Source organism: Drosophila erecta, unplaced genomic scaffold (assembly GCF_003286155.1).
Source record: "Drosophila erecta strain 14021-0224.00,06,07 unplaced genomic scaffold, DereRS2 tig00000055-arrow-pilon, whole genome shotgun sequence".
NCBI classification, from domain to species: Eukaryota; Metazoa; Arthropoda; class Insecta; order Diptera; family Drosophilidae; genus Drosophila; species Drosophila erecta.
Genome location: NW_020825200.1, coordinates 6,140,530 through 6,164,836, shown reverse-complemented (window position 1 = coordinate 6,164,836; position 24,307 = coordinate 6,140,530). Strand labels below are relative to the sequence as shown.

At 45.5% G+C, this 24,307-nt stretch overlaps 1 protein-coding gene across 1 annotated transcript; it reads left to right on the top strand.

The window, feature by feature from the left end:
* The first annotated feature begins 3,989 nt into the window (after positions 1–3,989).
* LOC6542931 lies at positions 3,990–23,291 on the top strand. Its single transcript, XM_026979294.1, has 4 exons — positions 3,990–4,516; positions 21,482–21,664; positions 21,730–21,839; positions 21,896–23,291. The coding sequence occupies exons 2-4, from the start codon at positions 21,482–21,484 to the stop codon at positions 22,893–22,895; spliced, it is 1,293 nt and encodes a 430-aa protein (XP_026835095.1). The 5' UTR covers positions 3,990–4,516; the 3' UTR covers positions 22,896–23,291.
* Positions 23,292–24,307: the final 1,016 nt, after the last annotated feature.

Below are 24,307 nucleotides of genomic sequence, written 5' to 3'. Positions count from 1 at the left end.
GCGACTTAAGTATACCTATCTGCAAATTAGGCAAGTAACGTTTTGAGACCTGGCTTCACTCAATTGTGGAACCATAAAAACTCCGAGGAACAAGCCACTTAACAACGCGACCTATCGCTTTATGAGTAATAATTTGATTTGAAAAGTTATAGTTCTCCCCTGAACCTGAGCTTTCTACAAACTTATGCATTTACATATGAATTTGGCTAGGGAGCAGATGCATTCCGGCCATATCGCCCACGCTCCTACGCCCCGTCAAAACAAATAACTTTTCCAATGATTGTATGGCTTTTACTGCTTTCCATATTCCGTGTGGAGTTGCAGAGTTTACTGAGCGCTGTGCGTTGCATTTCCAAGTTTATTAAAGAAACCCATACCCATCATTTCTGTGCCGCAACTCAATATTTTCTTAGTAGAACTCATGGGCTCTGGGTTTCTCATGCAGTATAGACGGTTTTATGCCTCGATTGATTTGTAAATACTATGTGTTTCGAATGGAAATGTTTGAGGAGCTGCAAGTGAGCGTAAGTTTTGTGTAAATGAATCTTTTGATGGGCGACGGGAACTCAGCGGTGCTCATCTATATCTACACATTGGCTGCCATCATATATGCGTTAAGTCTCCTTAAAAGTATTTTCAAGGCTTAAGTTGAATAAAAACTAGATTAATGGGCAATTAATTAGGCATTATTTGTATTTCACTCGAGTCTTCGACTCCGTTGCTTGTGTAAGCGACTCGAATGAGATAGAAATCGAAAGCTAATGTGCTTTTTTAGGTGATGGTTAAAAGCACATTAGTTAAATGTGAATATTCGTTGGCTTCGGAACCTTAAAGCGCACTATTAAATGCGTTCTTGGCCCACACCGAAAGTCAGACTAAAAATACAAATATTTAGTGGCAAAAAAGGTAAATGTTTCGCATAATAAATCATCGTGCAACAATATATCATTTAAAATGTGAATCTGAATGCGAAAAAGCAAGCAACTAAAACGAAAATAAATAAACCAAATATGTTATCCATATTAAATCGATATTTTGCAAATAAAATTTAATAAAATAAATATAACTTCCATAACTGGATTAGTGTCATTATTAATTCAAGCCACTGCAAGTGATTCCATCTCCGTCCTGATATCGAAGGCGTCTCATCAAGAGGTCGGTAAATGAGTTATGAATCCTTGATATCCCTGACGCCTTTTCGCTTGACCTGGCGAAGGCGAGGCGGCCACCTGGCTACGAAATGGCCAGGACATCGGCGGAAGTCCGCCCGCCCTTCCGTCCCTCGACCCACACTCCACAACTTGTCTCTGAGCCAACTGCCGATGCCACCTGTTTGGGTCTGCAGGCTGTCGCCCTTCAGCTGCTGAAAGTTTTGTGTTTTATTCGGCTTGGGCTTTAATAAGGACCTCCGCCTAGCCGCTCGTGGCACTTGCCACTTGAGCAGACGCCGCAATCGGAAGTTCTTGTTTATGACATGGATACTGAAGCCATCGGCCAGCCAATGTCAGCTGCTTTGCGGGCGCAGCTTGATTTATACCATCCATTGAGGCGATCTCGCTTAGGGTAAGTGATGTTTAAAGTGAAGGCCTTAAACGAATAATACGCCTTAAATAATTCGCCATGCAATCATTTCGGCACTACCAAAGCGGCCTTAACAGCCTCCACTTAGTGGCAGGCCGTCTAAACAAATCATTTGAGCGCAAACTTCATCTCGGTTGCCTGCAACTTGATAGATGGCATGAATAGTAGCCCCTTTTCGTTTTATTTATGCTTTACAGCTACTATTTATAGGAAATGTGCTCAGCACGCAAAAAGTCGGTGCTTTTTGTGGCGAAGGGGAAGTCGGAATCGCAACCCACTTGACAGACTTCGCTGCCATCCGGAGCAGATGCTGACGCTGATGCAGATGCAGATACAGTTGCTGATGCAGATACCAATACAGATACAAATACAGATGCAGCTACAAACCAACACCAGTGCGCCTCGAGGCGAGTGTGCTTGGGCGATCCGAGCTCCAACATTTTTGTTTACAATTGGAGCACGTCTGTTTTGGCTGCGGCAGCTGCTGACCATTAGCCATTAACTTGCAGCCGGCCGAGCTGAGTCCGCAATTGCAACTTCGAGCGCGTACAGGCCGAATTACCAGGGCAGAACTCGGAGCGGTTCTATATGTGTTTGAAAAATATTTTAAGACACTGCTTCATACTTAATATGCCATGCTGTTGCTTTCGACTCCATGACCCTTAATTATGAGCTCGCTGGCAAGGGCACAGTTTCGTAGGCCTCACTGTATTTGAGCTGGACAAACACTCTGACTTCTGTAACTGGAGCATACCTTCGCGGCGACTCCATCGTCATCTCGAGCCTGGTGGATGGAGGAGAGAGGAGGCCTGCATCCAAAGTGCCCTCCCCCAGCTGGGCGGTGTGTACTTTTCACACGGCTGTGTGAAAAGCGTGCTATGATACCATTTTCATGTCCACACCGTGCTCCACAAATATTTAACCGTTGGGCAGAGGAATGCCACTTAGCTACAAGATGCAACTTTTTGTGCCCCGGGCTCGAGGACAAACTTGCATACCCTTCGGTTGGTCAGAACAGGGTACGTTCTAACACCTTCGAGCAGATCTGTGAGTTCGAGGGTCTGTCTGCTCCAATGTGTATACAAACCAGTATCAATTTGTTAAGTGGCGACCTCTAATTAGGGTCTGATTCATGAATTCTTAATTGAGCGCCTCGGGTCAAATGCAAACATAGGTTTGCCGTGCGTCAACTAATTAAATTACTCTCAAAAGGCAAACAAATAAAATTGGTTCCGCGTTTTTCGCTCAGATTTTCACAACTCTGCGAGTCCATCAGCGACATCCACTCATCAACTTCATCTATCAAAGTCTAATGAATTTTACTTGGCGCATCAGCTGGTTTTTATTTGCTTCGTTTTCATCCGCAAATTATCGAGCCACAAAAATCTGTTATTTATTTTGTTTTTCGCTTCGCTGATGATAATTTCACTTTCATTAATAATTTTTGGACTTTTTGACTTTGTCATAATTAATTTTTTAGCTTTTCAACTTTTGCTTTTCTTTGTTGTTTCTCTGCGGTTTAAAAACTCATGGTGCAACATCAAACCAAAGCAATCTAAGACTTTTCGGAATTGAATATCTCGCCTGAATGTTGAACTTTCTTTCACCTTTTTGGGCTTGCATAGTGCCAAAGTTTAGGGCTTATTTCCTGGATTTTAGTTTCGCCAGCCTTAAAGTTTCTAATCGATCCTGAAATTACTTTGTGTATATGCAGATAGTTCGAGTAAAATGTTACAACTTCAAGTGGAGTATGTGGGGAACTATGAAATCAGACAGTAAAGTTCTTGAATTTTGTTGTATTTTAGTAACTGAATATACTGCATAGATACATGTGTACATATGCTTACTAGTTAAAGAGTTCTGCTTTGAAAACCCCCTGATTTATTACAAGACCGTAAACTCTAGCCGTGCCTCGCCCTTCAACTTTGGTCATTTATGTAGCTCTGCCCAAGCCCATCCGGCGTCGCTCGACCGCGAATCCCCATCCCCATCCCCAATCCCTGGATTTCCATGAGGAAACCCACATGCCGGCGAAGTCCAAGTCTGATTGGAAACCAGTTTTCCGCTCTCCGAAGAGAGCGAGCCGCAGACAGAACTAGTTCGCCCGCTCACTCGCCCACGGAGCGCCAACACACACCCACACTGCATTCACCCAACACTCATTCTATTCACATGGTGTTTGAAGTCAGATCAGCGTGGCTTACCTAAGTAATTTGCTGCGACTTCGTTTAAATCTACCATGGAAGATATAAGCATGAGCCCAAAAATGAGTTATCAAACTGTACAAAAAACGTTCACCGCCGATCAGGCTAGTGTTTCTCACAGTGCAGAGAGCGGCGAGAGCGAGCGCACACACACACACGAAAGTGTATCTGAATGCGACTCTCAGCGGGTTAGACCTCGCAGACGCTAGCGGTGCGGCTTCAGTGCGTCTGTAAACACTGCCGAGTGCGGTACTGAATCCACATTGGCTGCGCTTGGTGATTCCCAATTCTGGGCGAACTGGCTAACGGTGGCAGGCCTATGCGAACGAAAGTGAATGTGCGTCCAGATCGAAAATAAAATTGGTGCGGTAGCCAAGCGAATATACACGAAGTGAACAAATTCAGCTAGGGACTCAAAGTGCATTGCTAAATAAAAACCAGTGCAGCTGCTTCCTGAGTGCACCTGTTTCCCCAGCAGGCGGCACGTACGCATACGCACCTTTGGATACGCGAAGAAATGCGAAGTACACACGCCGGATTGGTGTGGAGTGCTTGATAACTTAATGCCAAGCAGCCAAAGGCAGCCAAAGAAAAACAGAAAACAGTGCGACCTTGTCTTGTCTTCGCCGGACTTCTTGCGCTTCTTAGGCCGCCATCCATCAAAGCCGGGCCTTAAGGTCTTGGGACTGCACACAAATCACATTTGGATACTACAAATCATACGCTAGAAGGTAAGCCCCAGATCGCTGGTCCAGTTTTCGCTCTTCGTCTAGAAAGTTTGATTGGTAGACGAGATCTAGCTCGGTCGATTGGGTTGCTTCTCGCCTTGGCGAAAGTCCAGAATTTTCACAGCCCACTCTCCTGCACTCAATTATCGAATTGCGATAAGATCCAGACGGTTTCGCTGGCCCGAGTTGGTTGAACCCGCCAACGGTAACCGAACTGTTGGCCAGTCACTTCCTCCATTCCCGAGTTCATCTAGGGGATTACCATGCAAATACGGAATTCGTGAGCATCATTCTCCGGTTCTTGGCCTCCGACAAGTGCACATCCGTGGATCTGCAAGTCGACAATTTGCTCAGCATTTGTATGCAAATATTTCAAATTTCCACCGGAGGCCACACAGGCGGACAAAAGACCTTCCCAGCTATTTTGAAAATGCATAAACATTTCATGTAAATTTCTTGGTCGAGTAACTCTCTTAATTAGTCGAGTTGGTATGTTGGCCGATTATGAATGACACTAGCTTCGGCTCTCGACTAAACATTTGAATTGATGTATATCTTGCAGATATCTGTGGGAAAATCCGTCCCTTTTGTCTCAAGCTCAGATGAATGATATCACTCAGTTCGGTAGCAAAACTCACTGGGGATTTCGGATTAACGATGCCCCAATCGGATACACATGTGTATCACTCATTTGTCTTTGCTGCGGCTTGCTGTCAAATTTCTTGAAACAGTGTTGCTAATTAATGCCAGTTCCACATAAAATCATCTAGGTAGATAGCTCCTCGCAACGACCAAGATTATGAGTGGGGAAAATCCCGATGTCCAAGAGCGGCTCGTTTTGACTGTAAAATTGTCAGCCTGAGGTTGTGGTTACCATCACTTTCTCGCAATTTTCAACGCAACCGCAGAAAAGTATTGATATCGAATTAATTTCCTGTCCCCTCGGACACAGGATTATTCGGTCTGCAGCATTGTTTTCTTGCGGACATTGAGGGGCAGGAGATTTCACATACCGAGCACGTATGCCCAGTCCGTTTGGCCCAACTTGTTGTCTTTGTTAGGTTCTATTTGGCTAATTAAAACTCAGGAAATGCACGAGTACAATGCGCCCCAGAGAGCCCAACGTGCTGCGATCCCATCCTGAATTCCAGAAGACTACGTGAGGCAGGGATTACCTTTTGGGCCTACCTGCTCGTGTGCTACTGTCAAGTGCGGTTCCTTCAGTTTAGCGCCTTCTGGCTCGATTTCGAAACAGGTAGTACCACCGAATCTGTGCTTAACAGAAGTATCTTGGCATGAAGGGATATTCGCCTCATTTAGTCCTCGCATTGCACACACGTACTTGCGAGGGGCGTTTTAAAAGGAAGTAGTTCTATTGATTAATCGCTGGAGTGGCGGATGAAGGAAGTCGAGGGTGGTCTGCTAAGGGATCGCTTATCTTTCGCTGGAGATCTTGGCACTAACATATCAATTTTGGATTTCAAGACCTTGCCTAGCTTCTGTCATATTGCCAGTTTAGAGCTCCATTCCAGTGAATGGTTCCACAAACAGTTTGTATAATTGCTTCGGTAATTTATGCGCGGCTTTACAGCTTGAGGAAGTAGCTTGGCTTCCATATACAGTTATGCACATTAAAGTCTATTGTTTCTTCATCGAACCAAAGACACACCCGCACTGGCAATAAAAGACAAAAGCATTTGTCAATCGAGAAAGAACTGTACAGAAATCGACATAAATGTGCGCTACCCGGATTTTTGCTTACACATTTGTACGTAAACGGGTTATATTCTGAATTATTCTGGCTATTAAATAAAGCAATTTATTCTGCTAAAATTTTCCCAAACTAATTTATTTTATTTCACACCCGAAGTCATAAATTAAATTTTCTTGTGGGTAGTGTTTAAATGTCCTCTTAAATTGATTTGCAATTTATTCAGTCGTTGGCAACACAATTTGATGGAGCTTAGCACTCGGAAATATTCAAAATTCAATTGAAATGAATGCTGGCCCGAATCGGGTTTTTTTCTTATATATTATGCACGGCAGCCTCGTTTAACGTTTCTCGCTAACTCGGCTAAATTACAGCGAAAATCGTACTGAGTCAGCGGCTTCAAAATGGTAAATTCAATAAACAAGTTCAGCAGCGAAATGAAAAAATAATATACGACTTCTTTAATATAAATGATGGCACAAAGTCAGCAAAAAACTGTAAGTTGGCGCTTTTACTCGTGGTTTTTCTCTCTGCCGCTCTCAGTTGATATTTTTTGTTGACACTTCGTTTTGTTAACAATTAATTAACAAAAACCAAGGTACACAAAGCCTGTTAACTGTTTGTTTGCGCACGGCAACCTGTGAAATACACGGTGCCATAAAGCAATTATGACGCCTTATGGCATCTGGTTTTCTCTGGCACTACAATGCATAATTCGAGGCGATTAGACATTGGGGAATTCGTGTTAACTGATTCCGTATTGATTTGGCTTTCAGTGAAACTGTGTAGTATTAGTCATACGCAGCACATTTGCATTGTAGATGGGTTAGTGCGAAACAGCTTTGAGTTTAACATACATAGTTGTACGGATGATCGGCGTAGAAGAAGTCTGTCTTTCTTACTTTCCCAGACTGCAATCTTAATTTCCCCTCATAAGATTATGTAATACTCTGCTTTACGACCAGAAAAGTTCACCTGGAACTTTCTTCTGTCAAAGTGAGTTTCTGCGCCACGCTTTTTATCACTTCTTGCAGCAGATCAGATGATCCATTAGGGTCAAGCCGGTAACCTTTCGCTGTGAACTGCGACTGAGAGCTCGTAAAACTTTCATTCGGCCGTAAATCTAACTGCGAAATGTATCTCATAGTGGCCATCTAATCGGGTGGGAAATCGTTCTCGGCACTGACTTTCCACCGCCGGATGGGCACACGTGCCTCTGCAAGCCGCCCACCTGAGGAGGCGACAGATTCTCACGCCTAAAAAGAAAAGCAAACTTGGCAGTCTGCATTTGTGGCTGTGGAGTTGGCCCAAACCGCAAAGTGCAACCGCAAGTGATTTTGTTGCTGTTGACTTGGCAGTGGCCGGATGGCTGGATGGCTCTGTGCCTCCGATTCCCAGCAGCTATCCTGGGACAGGAATTTGCTGCCTCGGACTCTGGCTTAATGCACTGTGGGAATGCGGAATGTGGGGACCAAAAGTTGATTGACTCGCCACTGCAGTGGGGATTCATTAACTGCCCTGCAAATGCAGCTCTTACTCGCCTTTAAATCGCTCGTAACCCCTCGATTCCCAGCTGGTTTCGACTGCCTGGCTGTAATCAATATGCGTGTAGCACCCATTCGATGGGTGCAAAAAGAGCTAAAGGCCGGAAACTCGCTGGATTAAGGCAAGTGAGTGTTATACAAAAAAATGTCGGAAAAAACAAAACAAAAACCGAAAAGCGAAAAGCTGGCCCGCTTTGGAGCTCTATTTGAGCGTTATTAATATCCGCACATCAGTCAGTGGCACAGCGGCTAAATACAAACACTTGGCCCAGAAATCCAGGGCCCAAAAAACCAGAGCTCGTATAAAAAAAAAACTACATTCTCCACACAATTGCACTCTTTGCACATCTCCTCCATTCCCTTCCGCTGGCCATGATAAATTAACCGAGCCAAAGGCCGCTGTGCCGCTCCAGCTGGACACTTGGCCACTTGGCCACTGGACGGGTGACAAGTTGACGTCTTTGTTGGCACATCATGCGCTCCAAAGGCTCTGCTGCAGGAAGCTCCACTGGAGTGCCTCCCAGGCGACTTAATTGTGCGTTTGCAAATTTGTGTGAGAATCGGGATTGGGTAACACCACTGGCCCTTTGTCTTGCCCGCTGCTTTTGGGGCCAACTTTTTGGCAGCTTACAGTTTTCATTGATTGGAAGCGGATCCGTGATTTGTGCTCCATGGGCGAACTTTCAAGACACTAGCGCTTTTGAGATATCAGCTTCCAGATAAAAACGAAACCCTTCGGTGCCTTGAACCTCAGCCATTGCTCCACAAATACAAGTGCATAATATGAGTACATATTGCGCTTATCTCGCTGCGGCTGAATTCTGAAATAGGAACAAGGCCTGCTGCAGATGCATCTGGCAGTCGCTTTCCCCGTAAGATAAACCATATATCACAGAGGGCTCTTAATATAGAGGGCTGCTTAATATTAAGGCAACTTAATCGACACTCCACTCCAATAAACAAACGAGGGGAGCAGCGAAGAAATATGGAAAATATTAATTGTCGGCGCTTAAGTGGAAGCCTCCTCCTCCAGCTTTCATCATATTTATGGAATGTGCAAGAAAGATGGCATCAAAAATAAGTATTTCAGCCCCCGGTTGAGCGATATTCTGTCTTTCGGTTCATAACTTCATTAGGGCGAGGCATGGTTCTTCGGGGTATTTCGGTTTCTTTTGTATCTTTTAAAGTGGGCGAGCTGCAGATGCATCTGGGGGCAAGAGCGTATGTTGCTTTTTAAGGCCAGGCGCATTTATTTAATGATTAGTTTGGGCCTGTTGTGACGGGGAGGGCATTAGCGGGGAAACGCTTCAAGTGTGGGACACTAATTTGTGTATTATTTTTAGCTGATTTATCCGAAACAAATGTGCAATTTGTGTGGGGGAAACTCTGTTTTGTTTTGAATCCCACAGCAGACAATACAGCGACCTTGCCTTGGATCACAAACAACGATTTCGGAAAAAAACTGCGAAAAGCGCCTTTGTCTAGAATTTAAATTGGAATGCAATTTGGAAAAGCGCGCTCTTTATCTAAATAAGCGGCACGAAAACATTTTGTCGGTAAATCCGTGTTCGAATTATTTATTGACAACCGCAAAAAACTGGAGTACAATACCTGGCAGGCTTCCAGGGAAAATTCAAACAAAATACCCCTGGCTTTTTGTAATTGTGTAAATCAGCCAAAGCGGAATAAAAAAAAGCACCACGCGCTTTTGCTCTGAATTTATAATTTCCGTCGAGAGCTGAAAGCTTTATGATATTTTTTAGAGTTTACCCACTCGTTTTTTTGCTTCGTTTTGGTATATATTTTAAATTTATGAGGCGGCAAGAGTTTTCCATTCGCAGAGCGTTTTTGAAGGGCGAGAAAGTCCATAAAATATGACAGGATTTTAACAGATTTATGAATCGCTATTTCTTTTCAATGAGCAACGAAAAAATGCAGTGAATTATTTAAAACAGCATATGGGGTTAATTCGGTTGATCAGTAGGAGCATGCATAATTTCGAACATTTTAATTAAATTGAACAACAGGCCCAGCCGACAGCCACCGACTCTAGGATGCTCTTTTTGCGGCTTAAATCCAGGCCAGATTGAGAGCCTTAAATAATGCATCCGATAGATACTCATCGAGCATCTGCAGCGAATGGCTCCCGAATTACTGCCCATTATCAAGTGAAATCCATTTATTTGCGTTTTTATTGCCTTGCAATATTCGTTCAAGTGCCGAATAATGCTGTTCTACGGCGAAAATAAATCACATTAATGCGCGATATGAAAAATGCATAATTGATTAATTAATTGAACAACAATTGAGTTTAATTGAATGTCAAATCGAGATTTCCCCGCCACGCAGTTAATGTGGTTTTCCCCGGAACGGAGCGCTGTTTTATATCATAAGTGCCACTACATATGGTTGGCCATAGCTTCCGACATGGCCAGGAAGATGTCAGGGGCAGGCCGCATTAACGGTTAATACATCATCGCCGGCTAAAAGCCAGCATACTTGCACTAAATACCGGCACGGCAACTTTTTGCCTTGCTCAGATGCTGCCAACTCATTTTTCCAGGCGTAATAGCGACTAAATTGCCGAGGCCACTCACCTTCAGCCACTTGTCCCAGCAGCTGCAACTGCCACTTCCACCTTCGGCACTAACTTGGCCAGCACCAGCGCAAAGACCGTCGGTAAAAGCTCCAACCTGCCCATCTGACTAAGATGTGTCTTCGAGTGCGGCTCGTGACAAATAGCCGCTGAATGGAGATGTTTGCTTACCCGCTACTCCCAACTTTTCCCCTGACATCCGAAGTTAGTCAGAGGTCTACTTAGTCATAGGTCTAGACTCTGGAGCTAATCGTGCTGCTGCCCAGATGATCTCGATGATCATTTTGCTACTATCAGCTTTTGGCATATCATATCAGTTTGCAATCAGCTCTAACTTTATTAGCACTCCATTCACTTTATTTTTGAATCCAACTGAAGTGAACGTTTCGTTCATTTCCCCAGACCGGGGTTTATAATAAACATGAATTATGGGAATACTTTAATGGTGCTGTGTTTGGCTTGTTATGGTTTCAATGTCGAGGGAGCAAATTCAAACTGCTGGGGTAGCATTAGATCGGCATTTACCTGGCAACAAAGGCCACTGATAATCGGCAACAGAGATGCCACAACACGACGGCAAATGGTAAAAATGTTTATATAGCTTCGGACAGAATCCATTAACTGGCTAAGTTGAACCTAATTTGGCCCAATCTCGGATTCTGTTCAGCACAAGCTGAAGACCTGGGCCAAACACATTTCATGGGTAATTTCATTAGTACTTGGCTGGCAAAAATGTTGCTCGTTCCTTTTTGGGAATTTCGGAAAACAGAAAACAGAAAACAGAAAACCAGTTTAGTTTGCCTCGCAGTTCCTCAGAAAAGCTGGCAAAAAGGCTACTAATGCAGCTTATGACCGGAGCTCATTAAAATACTGGAGAACTTACTATTTCGTTAGTGTTGCCCACAAGCAATTCCCAACTTCTGGTAATTTATGGCCCCATGAATAGAATAGTTACACAAAACACATTTTCGGGGCACCAGACACAATCAGCTTCCTGTATGGCGTGGCCCACAATAAATGGAACTCGAATACAAAGAATCCGTCCACTCATGGCGACAAATTGTCCAGTTGACAATATATCGCTTACCAAACAGTCTTGTGAACGGATCGTAAATTTCTCCCGGTTCGCCCAGTGGAAAAAGGAATAAAAACTACGGTGGACTACTTTTTGTGGCCTCGACAGGAAGTGCCTCCAATTGGTGCAAGTGTGAGGCGACTAATTGATAACTATGAAAGGCAGAAATGAAAGGGAAAATCCCTCGAAATCATGCACTGCCAACAAACCATCTTTTCAAGGCAGATCTTGTGAATCTTTACTAATGACGGACAAATTCTGATGGGAACCTTGCTAAACATTACGATTGTGTCCATTGTGTGCAATGGAGTATGGAGTGTTGCTAATATAATGAACAGAATGGATACATGCACAAATCAAGACAGCAATGGAAAAGTATTTCAAAGATACATGAACTTAAAGAGCAGGCGTGGGCCCGACTAGAACCTTGTGGCACACAAAAACGTGGACCCTTACATAATTATGCCAGCTCAACCAGCTCAAGAAGTCAGCAGTTGAAAGACCCTATAGGGCCCCTGTCAGCCCGATCGACCCACACTCTTATCGTGGGCGATGCATCAACCTGCGGCTCAGACAACTAAGACCCTTTACCCAGAAAGATAAGACCACCTCTTTTCACACCTCTGGCGCGGCTGCGTTTGTTTTCCAATTGTGGGCGTTGGCCTGGGACAAAGGTCGGACAATGCGTACTAAACGAATCTGGTTAGCAGCATCTGACCTCCGAGCTGTGGCATTCCAAGGATACCGAGGCATGGACGGTGCACGGCGGTGGAGCGGAGCCACATCCGAACCGGAAACGGCATACGGATCCAAACAAAACCGAAATCTGGACCGATAAAGAACGCACTCATTCAAATGGCTCCACAATCAAAGTGGCCGACGAACCGGATTTTCGAGTGGCGGGGAAAACATGTTCGCATGATCGAGACTTCCACATTTCCCTGCCGCATTTTCCACATGTTGTGCACATGCACTAGCCGGCTACCTGCTATTCCTGCTACCACCTCTGGAGAACTCAGCGCAACAAAGGCAGCTGGGACCTGTCTCATATTCTCATAGCGAAATTCCCACACTGCGCCGTCGCATCGCTATCTACGGATGGCTATGGATGTGCATTTGGATGCAGCGAAGGACTGCAAGTCAGCTGCCGGCTCAGCTTCCATTCGCCGTATCAAGTGAATCTCATGGATGCGAGTTGGCGTGGCCAAAGCATATGTGCGTGGCGAGATTGTTTTGCTGATGTGGCTCGGAACGCCGCGGCGTTCCCTGTGCTGTTTTCTTATTATTATTGTTGTTGCCGATTTTCCCATATGGTTTTTCATACTGCAAACCCAGTGGCAGCTGTCGCGTGGCCCTGGGAAACTGGCCAGGGAAACAGTTGCAGGTTGCACTTTGCATGGCGGACAGCCGTCCGATTGATTAATGGTGTGGGAAATAAATGCTCGAGCACGACTATTAAAAGCTGTCTTCACTCGCTCTTGGTTCGCCGCGCTAGACATTTTATTTATTTATGTTTTAGTAAAATTAATGCAAAGTTCTTAGGCTTTAAAAAGAGCTCAGGTACTTGCCCACATAACTCGGCCTTCTCAGAAATTCAGCCATCCTGAGCAATTCTAAACCGAACGTTTCATTTTACCTTAAGCCAAATTGTACTTAAAACACTAAATTAGAAGTCGTTACACACCCCATTCCAATAGCAAGTATTTTATAGCACAGTCCTGTTTGTAATTTGATAGGAATTTAGCAAGCACTGCATGCTGAATTGAAAGTTCCCGTCATTTGTTTTTGCAGGGACCTATAATTATGGCACAAACTTTTCACTAACCGACTGTATTTCCCCAATTTCCTTTTCGTTACAGGTAAGCGCAGCTGGCAGCTCCTCTATAAGGCGGGATAACTATTTATAAGGTAACTTGAGCTGGCTTAGCTGGCTTAGCAACAGGCCACTTGCGGAATGCCTGAAATGACAAGACAAATAAAAATTAATAGCTGAGATGGCGGAGACGAGTCCGATTCCCTCTTCCCCAGTCCGCAGTCCGCAATCCCCACTCTCATTTTTTTATATTTTTTGCCCCAGATTTCGCCCTAACTTGGGTTGCACGGCTCCTTTGGCGGCTGTTTGCCTTTCAGCCGAGGCTCTTTTCCTTGTGTGCCTTGGGTTCTTTGTTGGTTTTGTTCGCGGGGCAGGCCAAAATTATATGCAAACCTCTGGCCCCGAATGTATTTTGAAAACACAGCTATGTATACTCGTTTTGCGTAATGCGACAGCGGTTGAAAGCGCTGTCCTCCTTTTAATAGTCTTAAATTCCTGGGCAAATAATTTGACGGCAAATAGTGCCCGATGCCAATGGCCAGATACAAAAAACTCGATAAGGGAGCCGGGCTGCCGTGACAGTGAGCTGAAGGGCACAGGAGCATTTAAGGTATTTGTCTATTAAAGATATCTTTCGGGCATGTAATAAAAGGCCGAATGCCTTTAACACTAATTAGAAAATTTGACAAGATGCGGCCTAAATCAAATGGGAAATGTGTGGCAAATGCGGCTAAGTGGCAGCCAGCGACACATTCGACTTGGAGTCAATTGGGTGTGGAAGTGGGGAAACCATTCCTCCTATTCACATTTCTAATAACCTGAAATGCAGTTGGTTCCGCATTCCCTAATGGGAGAACTAACAGTTAAATGTATTTTCCCATTGGCGTCTAATTGAATTTCCGCACTACACGTGGCACACTTAATGTTTACACTTCCTGTTTTCCACACGCACAGAACCTACCAAAAACATTGAGTAGGACGCAAAGGAAATGGGTGTCGGCCTCCATTTCCCCGGTGCAACCAGAACCTCGGTTTGTTTTCACGGCAGCGTGTGTCGATGTCTGGCTAAAAAACTTAAAAACTTAACTTACTTGGGCAGTGCACACATGGAGCTCATTTCGGCGCAGTAAACATATCAAATGAATTCCTTTCCTTCTGGGCACTCTTTTAATGCTGACAAATTGGGGAGCTCCCAGCACGGATGTTGTTGAAGGATCCATCTTCGACCTCATCTAATATACAACGCGCCCGAAAGTAATATGTATCACTTTGCTTAAATTTTTCGCTTGCTGGCGGAGTGTGGGGTTGTGGGTCTTGTGGCCGGAATGATTCAGCCACATCCTCATCCTCATCCTCACCAACAGCCAGTGACAATTGTTGGTACGTGCAGAAGGATACGTCAATTTGAGGAATTTTCGCATTCAGCAGAATAGCAAAGGACGAGCTCCTGCTATATGGAATGTCTATAGCAGAAGTGCCGACTCCGAGGAGTCCAATTATCCCGCCTCTGATTGCTGTGCCAAATGTACAATCAAATCAGCATTTCCTCCACCCAGTTTGGTCCACACTCGAGTAAATATGGACCACAAGAGCACAATTTATATATATCGAGCATTATTTAGCATAACGATGGAATTTGCTGCTTTTCCAAGCCGGCTGCCGGATGTCAAATGCATTTCGAACCAGTTTCCAGCATGAGCGATGCAAAAACCAGCCATAAATCATATCTAAAAGAATTTATGCAGCAGGCAAATTCCTCTGCTGTTGCAACACTTTTCCACTCAACAGGTTGGATGCTCGATCCAGCGGAAGTGGCTGGAAAATGCTTCGAGCCGCGCCTTCTATCCGCTCCTGTTCTGTCCCCTTCCTCTCGTCTCTTAATGATTGGGAAGTGGTCTTTCCACTCAAGTGCCACATGCACTTCCTGTTCGCTGTGTCTAGGATGCACGCGGTCTCCAAAAACTGGCTGTGTTTAAGTGAATGCTTGGAGCTAGCACTATCTGAGCAGATTAGAGGATGCACCTATGTGGGCTTAGCAAATTAATCAAATCATCCAGATTCTTAAATGCCTGCAGTCAAATGCACTCGTTTTGAAACACAATCGTAGTTTCTCACCTTTATTGGTGATTTTAGGCCCCTAGTCATTCTATTGCGCCAATAGTTTGAGTATGCGCTTGCAATGCCATTAGTTGCATTAAAATGTATGAACGGCATAACTTATTCTGGGGAAAATCATATGCAATTATCAGCCTGGCCCTAAATCATCGCTGCCACGCCCACCTCCATACATGCATCGCATATGCTGCGAGCTGAATTTATGGGGGCTCCAAACTTTTTGCTCTAAAGTATGCAATGGCGAATTGGGCGCCATGTGTGTGTGTGCCACATATGTGTGCTGTGTGCTTGTGTGTGGGTGTGGGTGCAACTCCACGTGCTGCTGGAGGTGTGTGCCGATGCTCGGCTGCATTCGATTCAATTTCATAGTTGATTCTCTCACCTACGCAAAATTTACGACACTTTTAAAATGTGCAATTTATGAACGGAGGAAAGGAAGGCAGGAAGGAGCCAGGGCTTGCCTTAAAAATAAGGGAAAACTGCTGTGCTAAAATTGTAATTCGGGCATTGTATAAGTTGCCTTTTCGGTTTCACATTTTCACATGAAAATGATTTACAAAAGCATGACTAACGAAGTTTGCTCAGCAAACAATGGTGCATGCGAGGAACGGCGAACAATGTAATAGTTCTGAGGCTTAAATGGAGTTGTGCGACCCAAAGTAGGGCTTTTAATCCAACCGTTTCTGAGTTTGCTCAAGTATTATCCGAACTGGAAAATGGACAGCATTCACCCGACTCGGAAATCTGGCTTGATGATAGATTCTGTTGTGCTTTTGGCAAGGACTGACCCATATAATTATCGATTACAGTGCGAATTGCCAGCGAAATGCCGCAATGTATGCAAATGATGAGGTGACAAAAACGCAGCAAATGCCGCATCTACTGCTGTCACTGCTGCTAGTTGACCACAAATTTTTAACACTTGCGCCGGATGCAACATGCAGAAGGTCTAATGGAACACGCGATGCCCAAAAGTATGCTCCAAATAATTGGAAATTATTTCTGCTGTCACTGTGATGTCGCCGTTTCCGCTTCCTCTCCGCCTCTGTGTGCGTGTGTGAGCTTTGACATGGGGACACCATCTACGCATCCCCGAGTCCTTTACAAATGCTTTCCCCGCCGGGCAGTGCAGCTTACCTCTCACTTTATGCTTACATAATTTCCAAAACATAATTTCCCCGTACGCTCCCATGGAGGAGCCTGCTGGCATGTTAATCTAGCAGCTCTTGTTTTGCATAATAGCTGGGCGGGTAGTTGGGATCCACTGTGCTCCAAAGGGCGTCGCTTAAATATGCTGGAATGGCGCCCCAGGCCGAGAATGTTGATGCTGGCAAAGACGCGAAGTGGTGAAACAAATTGGTCGGAGCCAGTGGGCAGAAACACAGGAAACCAGGAAACCCAGCGCATATAACTTGGATTCGAAAACCAGCAAAATCACATTCGATATGCACAATGAGCTCTCAGGATTAAGTCGAAAAATGTTTAAAAAATATTAAAGAAGGGCATTCCACATTAAAGTCATTCTGAATGGCAGTATTTTCGCCTAGTGTGGTCCTCTATGAAGAATGAAAGCTGCTTAATTCGCTGCATCGTGATAACTTGCCACAACTGGTCTTTGTTGTTAGAGCTACTCTTAATTTCGCTTCATGCTCGACTGGCGCCCTTTTTGCCCTTTTGACTCTATTTTGAGCGGCATCCTTGGTGCAGCATCTGCACCTTCATGCCACACATCCACATCCCACATTCCACATCCTGCATGCAACATCCATTCCCATTCCCCACTTACATGGCTTCTCTTGAAGTCCGGACCAGTTCTTGGTTGCCCAGCTAACATTTTAATGAGGAACGCTCCGCTTGGTGTAATGCGTTTTTAACGCTTTTGTTTTGAAAAAGAAACAAAAGGCGCTACAGCATGAGGTAAACAAAGCCAAATCTGCCCGTTCGCCAATTAACGGCTTAAAGGAATCGGCCCGGAAATTAACCCTTCTGCCCTGAAATGTGGTCGAGGCGGGGAAAAGTTGATTAAAAGTGAAATTTAATTTTGATATTGTTGTTTGACTTTTTGCGCTGCCCCGCCGCGGCGCCTTTTACTATGCAACACTTTTTTACATTTTGTACATTTTGCACATTTTGCACATTTTGTACATTTTTAATGGCATGAACAAATGGTCGGCTAAGCGGCTTACAAAGCCGAGCGGAAGGCAATAAAAAATGGTTAAGGAGCGGCTTTATGCCACCGAAGATAAATAAATACGCCGCTTAAGCATTGCATTATAAATGTTAGTGGGACAGCGGGAGTTTTCAAACTAATTTGTTCTGCCACTTTTTGCGGCTTTTATTTTATGTTGCCTGGCACTGTGAAAATAGTTTGCTCCATTTTCATACCCGCTGTTTGTGTTAATTGGTCAGGGTGGTCGAGTACGAAGCATATTTCATGTTTTTTGTACCGTTTGCTATTGGAACTGAAGGCGTCTGCGAAAAGAACATCAACTAAATGAGAACTTTCAATTCGTCCATTTAATTTTGCTGCTTAGCGGTTGCCCATAAAGCTATTATCCCACAAGCGACTTCAATGCCGAGAATAGAACCCAAGTTTGTAATAAAAAATCCAAGCTGGCTGCGCATAAATTAACCGTAAAGCGAAACACCGAAAATCACTCAACTAAGAATCCGCAGAGTAAATGAAAAAAGAAAATCTGTGGAAATGCTTCACTGGCCATCGAGGCAAAGCGAGCTAGAACATCGTGGCCCAAAGCGGGTACATCCAAAAGGGCCTTTACCGATAAACAATTTGCCATTAAAACGGTCGACTTAATTGACTTTTGCAAGTCAATTTCATTAATTACATTTGGCAAAAAATCAAAAAAAAGAATCAAACGCGATTTAATATCGAAAGCATCGGCCCATTGCGAGCAAATTTCCTGACATATGGCAGTTGCATCAAATATGCAAGTAGGCGCACACATGTGTAAAATCAGGTTGTTTAAATATTTACTTCTGTCATTTTTCAGTCAGTTTCGCAGTCACATTTATTTGCCGGTTTGATTTCATTTTCATCGGACTATTTGCATACGAGCGCTGCACTCTATAAATCTCCATTAAATTGCCAATCGTTGAGTTAATACGACGGCGCATAATTAACAGCTGACATCCCAATGAAAATGTTTTGATAACATATGCGCGGCGTGTTTGTTGACTTTCAGCAACCTTTTTGCCAGAGCCACAAACAAATGATCTATTCCGTGTCCCGTTCGCCCCTTTAAAGAGTGCTATTTTTTACTGCGTCCTTGCAGCCTGACATTGGTGGCAATGGCCACATTTGGCAACTGCTCTCAGTCTGTCGTCGCTTGTCTCGCATCCATCCATGCATCCGACCTCTTGGCTCCTGTCTGTGATTAATAAAGAAAACGTAAAATGGCAGTCAAATCTTAGCAGACACGTCGGCCAAGTTATTCAGAGAATCTGCGTGCCTTTGTCGCACTTAAAGTATCTTTCCTTGTTCTTCAGCAGCAAATATCCTTGCCGACTTACTTTTGGTCCCTTTTTCTAGTCTGCTGGCCATGAAAGTATTTGCTGCTGTTGTAATTCAATCAATAATCCTTTGGTCCTTTACCTCTCGAATGTGTGAAAATGATAAAGGACACGGCCGCTGCTGCGACAAACTTTCAAATATATAACTACAAAGTTTGTGCTCCTCAGCAACAAGTTCAAGGACATTGATTCCATGCTGAATGTCAAGGAAGTGGGTTTATGACTCTTGACGAGCAAAGCCTTGCTAGAAGTGCCGTATGGATAGATATGGATACGTGAGTCGGCCGAAAAAGCACGATCTATATGAAATATACTTGCTTTAATATCAATCTGTATGAACGCGAAAATATTTGTCTGCGCCAAAAGTGGCAGGAACTTTTCAGCCGTGAGCGATGCTGTCATCTCCTTGGGCGCAACGTTTGCGATTTCCTCGCCAAGAAGTTGAAATTAAAACATTCCTCGCCAGTTGGAGCATCTTTCAGCATCCGACTCCTTCCCGTCTGCAGCTGCTCCTTTTTTATTGCCTCTTTTGTTCCTCGCCAGCAGTTGTAAGTTCTGTAATGTCTGTAATGTCTGACTGGCAGTTACTTACTGACTGCTCCGTCTCGCTCTGTGTCTCCTGCGATACAGTATACAGTGTTCCTTGTGGAATTTATGCGACTTTTGCAGCACTTTAAGGGCCGACTCGAGTGGGCGTGGCACCTTCCGCCTTCCGCCGCTGCCATCGATGGCATAATTGGAAAAGTTCGGGGACACAGTGTCTTAGTTAATAGCGAATGAGAGGTCAGTGCAAGTTGTTCCGCACTGATGGCCATAAATCTTTAACTAATATCCACTTAACTGGCTTCATCCTCCCTTTTGGCACCTCAAACCAGAAGCCATTAATATTTCTGCCATCCTGCCAGGAATGCCCATTTCCCCCACCAGCTTTCCTTGTTCCGCGGCTTTCAACTTATTTGCCGTGTCCAGAGGCTCCAGAAATTGTTATGCGAATTTCTAATTCAATTTCACATAAAATAATATTCTTGATTTCCCTCTCTTACTTTTACTCATCTCCAACTTGGCAACTTTATTGGATTTGTTTTTATTATTTTCTTTTTTTTTTTGGTGCTTGGAATTGGTTGATTTGCAATTGGAAACAGCAAAGTGTTTTTCACTGACCCTCAATTCGCTCAATGCCCTGGATGCCAGGATTTTTGTACAACTTTTTAAGCCCATGGGCTTTGGCTAACATTTGAATCAGTGTCGTTAAAACACTGTCTGCGTTGAACGATGGGCAAATTAGTTTTTAACAACGAACCGGTTCTATGAATTTGATATGCACTTCTATTGTCGTCTGAGACTTGGATGCGACTTTCAACTTTATGTAGTTTTTATGGGATTTTCCCAGCACCCGCGATTTAGATGAAGTAGGCGGGCCAGGGAGTTCAATTTCGCCGTGACCCGAGCGGCAACTTGGCGTGAAATTCTGCAACATTAGCCGCTAATTGCGGGAACAGCAGACGCCAGCACTTCAGCGTTCTAACTGCCCCATCCCCGCCAGAGTCACAACTCACTGTTTGCACTGCTCCAGCGATCCGCTGCGTTTCACTTGCTCCAGCGACTGCGACTTGCGGGTCCGGTTCTAATTAATGGCGGATTGCTGCCAGCGCTCCAAACTTTGCACATTTCAATTAAATGTGGCTCGGTGCCATATTAATGCATACTTGCAATATGCCCACTCGAGCTATATAGACATTTATATACATTTGTATATGGGAAAGCATAGGGAAATGGGGATTGCATAACCGGATGTTGAGCCAGGGCTATGCCACCAACTTCCGCTTGCAATCGCCTCACAATGCGGCACGCCTCGAATGAATCTGAATGCCTCGCTGGTTGGGGGGGCAAAAACATCGGAGCATCGGTATTTAGTAGCGTCGCGGATCGGGGCTCTAGGTTTTGAGGGCTTTCAATCAAATGTCAGGCGCAATTTTCCCCGATGCACGGCCCATTTCGTTCATTCATGCCTCATTGTCACCGCCGTGGAGAGTGCAACGTATGAGGGTGCGAGGCTGGGAACCCTTTATTAATTTCACTTCATCATCCCCCAGTTGCCACACTCCCCATCCCCACTCCCACTCCCTTCGAGTGATGCTTCGGCTGAGGACACTCTCCTCAGTGTCTCCCCCTCATTTACATGCCTCAATGAGCGTTGGCGGCTGCCTGAAAGTGGCTGCATTCATCGGGGATTGAACAAAGTTGCCCCCATATCTGCCTACACGGCGAGTAAATACATTCAAAATATATTACATTTCATTATTTCTTATACACAATGTTTTTCGATTGCTTGAACAGGAACTATTTCATTGGGTATATGTAACATTTGCATACTTCCAATATCTAAATTTAATATAGTTGTGATGTGATTTCATTTTGCCATGTGTACTCCCCGCTTGAGGCAAACCGGATGCGGCAACTTCATTTGGAGTAGCAAGTGCTCTCCGAGTTTCCAGGAAGCATTCATAATGCATAAGACAAAAGTTCGGGGCATCCGCAACCATATGACTAACCCGCATCTCCATTCCCATCCTCCACTCGCAGATGCTGAAGCACGTGCAAATCTCGCCGCTGCGGAATCGGTCCGATTCGATGTCACTACGCTCCTCCAGCCACGCCTCCTCGTGCGCCAGCTCCATGTGCGGCAGTCCGGAGCCGCCGGCGGAGCTGCAGAGGACGCCCTCCAGGGCCTCCAGTTACTCCAGCCTCAACGAGCAGCTGCCACAGGTGAGTTGCACGAGAACAAGCTCTTGGTGAACCCCTCACTCATGCGGTACCCTTTCCACCCACAGACCACCATCAAGGTGTACACAAACTGCCTGAAGATCGACATCGAGTACAAGACACTTGGCATCCAGTGGGACACCACCAGCAAGGAGGTGATTGGCCAGCTGCTGAGACGGTAAGCATATTGTTTTAGCGGTATTTAATTCGATTTAACCTTGAACATGATTGCAGGCTCAAGATGCGGCATCGCGATCCACGCCTGTTCTACCTCTCCATGGAGGTAGCTGTGCGTCGGGCTGGCGTGAAGACCATCTTGGTGCTGGACGAGGACACCCGGCCGGCCATCATGCAGGCCTGTCACCCGAAGGGCGAGTCCCGCTTCTGCCTGCAGCTGAAGCCAGGTGGCCTGATCCGCGTCCACACCTCCGCGCTGCAGCCGAGCTCCCAGTACAAGTCGCTGGTCATCAGCGAGGAGACGACGTGCGACGAGCTGCTGCACCTGCTCCTCGGCTGCTACAGTTCGCCCGAGCCGGTGGAGAACTTCTCGCTGTACGAGGTGTGTCCCGGCCAGGAATGCCAGCGAAAGCTGCACCCGGACGACCTGCCACTGCGCACCCAGATGGAGCGCATGAAGCGGGGTGAGGGCTGCCACTTCCTGGTGCGCCGCACGCCCAACTATGCCCGCCGGCGGCAGCTGTTGGCCAACCTGAACGAGGCGATTGGACAGGCCGCGGAGGCGGCGGAGGATGCCACCAGTCTGCTGGAGCTGTCCTTGGAGTCGGATATCTCGCTCTCCGAGGATCTGCGAAGCTGCAGCAGCAGCGAGGATGCGGGCGACGAGGACGAGTGTGCCAGCAGCTCCGGCTCCTCGGACAATTCGACGGAGTGCGCCCTACGCCGGGACTTCTACCTCCACACCACGCCCGCAGCTCCAGCTCCAGTTGTGCCCCAGGCGGCGGTGTCCGTGTCACCTGCTCGTGTCTACAGTCCCGTGTACAACATACGCGAGATTCGCACCGCCTCGCACTCGTTCTCCTCGCTGGGAAAGGACAAGAAGCTGCTGGACATCCACATGAACGCCCGCTTTGCGTCCGGAGGAGTCTACGGCCGACTGCTGCCCGTGGCGGAGACGGATGCGCAGGACGTGAACGGCAATACCAGCTCCAAGCTCACGGCGGAGGCCGTCAACAACAATCCGGCCAAGGGCCTGGGTCACTTTGTCTACCTGTAGTGAGTTGCTCAGTAGGAGTGCAGCCTGTACAAAGGACGAGCAAGCCGATGAGCCCCAAAAATGAGAGAAGAAATCGAGTACCGTTTGGACCAAAGATGCATTTGTAGCTTAAGCCGCTAGTGTGGGAAATGTAAATAGAAATATGCCTACAGTAAAGTATCCTAAGATTAGTTACGACTACTTTAGTTTTTCCCTCGCTACGAAAGATACTTTTTCCTTAGTGTAATGCAAAGAAACCATCTGCTAACAATCCCAAATCAAAGGAGTCTATAGCTTAAGGCTTTAGTCCCGCAACTAAAGCTTCGATAAGAGTATGAATCTGGATAGCTTGTGGCTAGCATTCGTGTAGAAACCAAAAGATATTGTAATAATAAGAACTAATTATGTACAACCTGACCGCATCTCGTTGAATTCAATGGGGCTCTTGTCGTGTGTGAATTTCCTTTTTACCTGGATTATGTCTCCGGTGCTTTTTAATTGTACTTAAATCAAGTTAAACACGTGAACGCCACGGCAAACGTCCATATAAATAGGCCGCAATTAACGCAGCCAGCCACGCAATTTGTTTTTCGGCGAATGGACGCGTCCGGTCCGGGTTCGGGTCCTGGTGCTGGTGCGGATTTTCGTCCTCGGTCTCCGTTCCGCTGGCGGCTTACGGCGAATGATTTATGCGGCGTATGCGTAATTTTCAGAGCCATAAGCTTTTCTCTTTTAAATGAGCTTACTTTACATAATGATCGAGGGATTTTTCTTTTATAAAGGAATGACTTTTCGAGGGCCGTCGGCCGGGGAACTGCCATTTATTGAACCGAGTCGCCTGGGCCTTTTTACTAATTTATTAACAATGGGTCGCACTCGGGTCAGATTAAAAATCAACAAAATTTCCCAATCAAATCCAGTTTGCTGCATCCTAAAATAATAGCTTTCTCCCCGCCAAGCAGAAAAATCCTTTTAGAGCCCCAGAAAAGGGGTTTGCTACGCAAATGCAAAAGCCGTGCGGACAGTTTTGTTTTGGCCTGCTCATTTGGCAGAACTTTAAATCTGAGACTTGTATCTAAATTGAATTGCGAAACTCATGAAAAATGCAAAGCGAGTCCAGTCGGAAACGGCTGTGCAAACGGAAGCGGAAATGCTAAACAGGCTGCTCTGCTCCGCTGGCCGGCATAATAGCTTAAGCACTTTATAAGGCGAATTTCAAATTTTCGGTCTGAAATCTCGCCAGGATGCAGTGGCTGCACTTCAATTTCAGCCAACTTCAGAGGCTGCTGCATTCGAGATAACTGTCTGTCATTCTGGGGCTTCGGGTATTTACATTTTCAGCTGGCTTGCTACAACTGGAGTGGGACAACTATGCATGCACATGTACAGAGTTGGTATGGCAACCTTTGATTTCCGGTAGTTTTGCTGAGAGC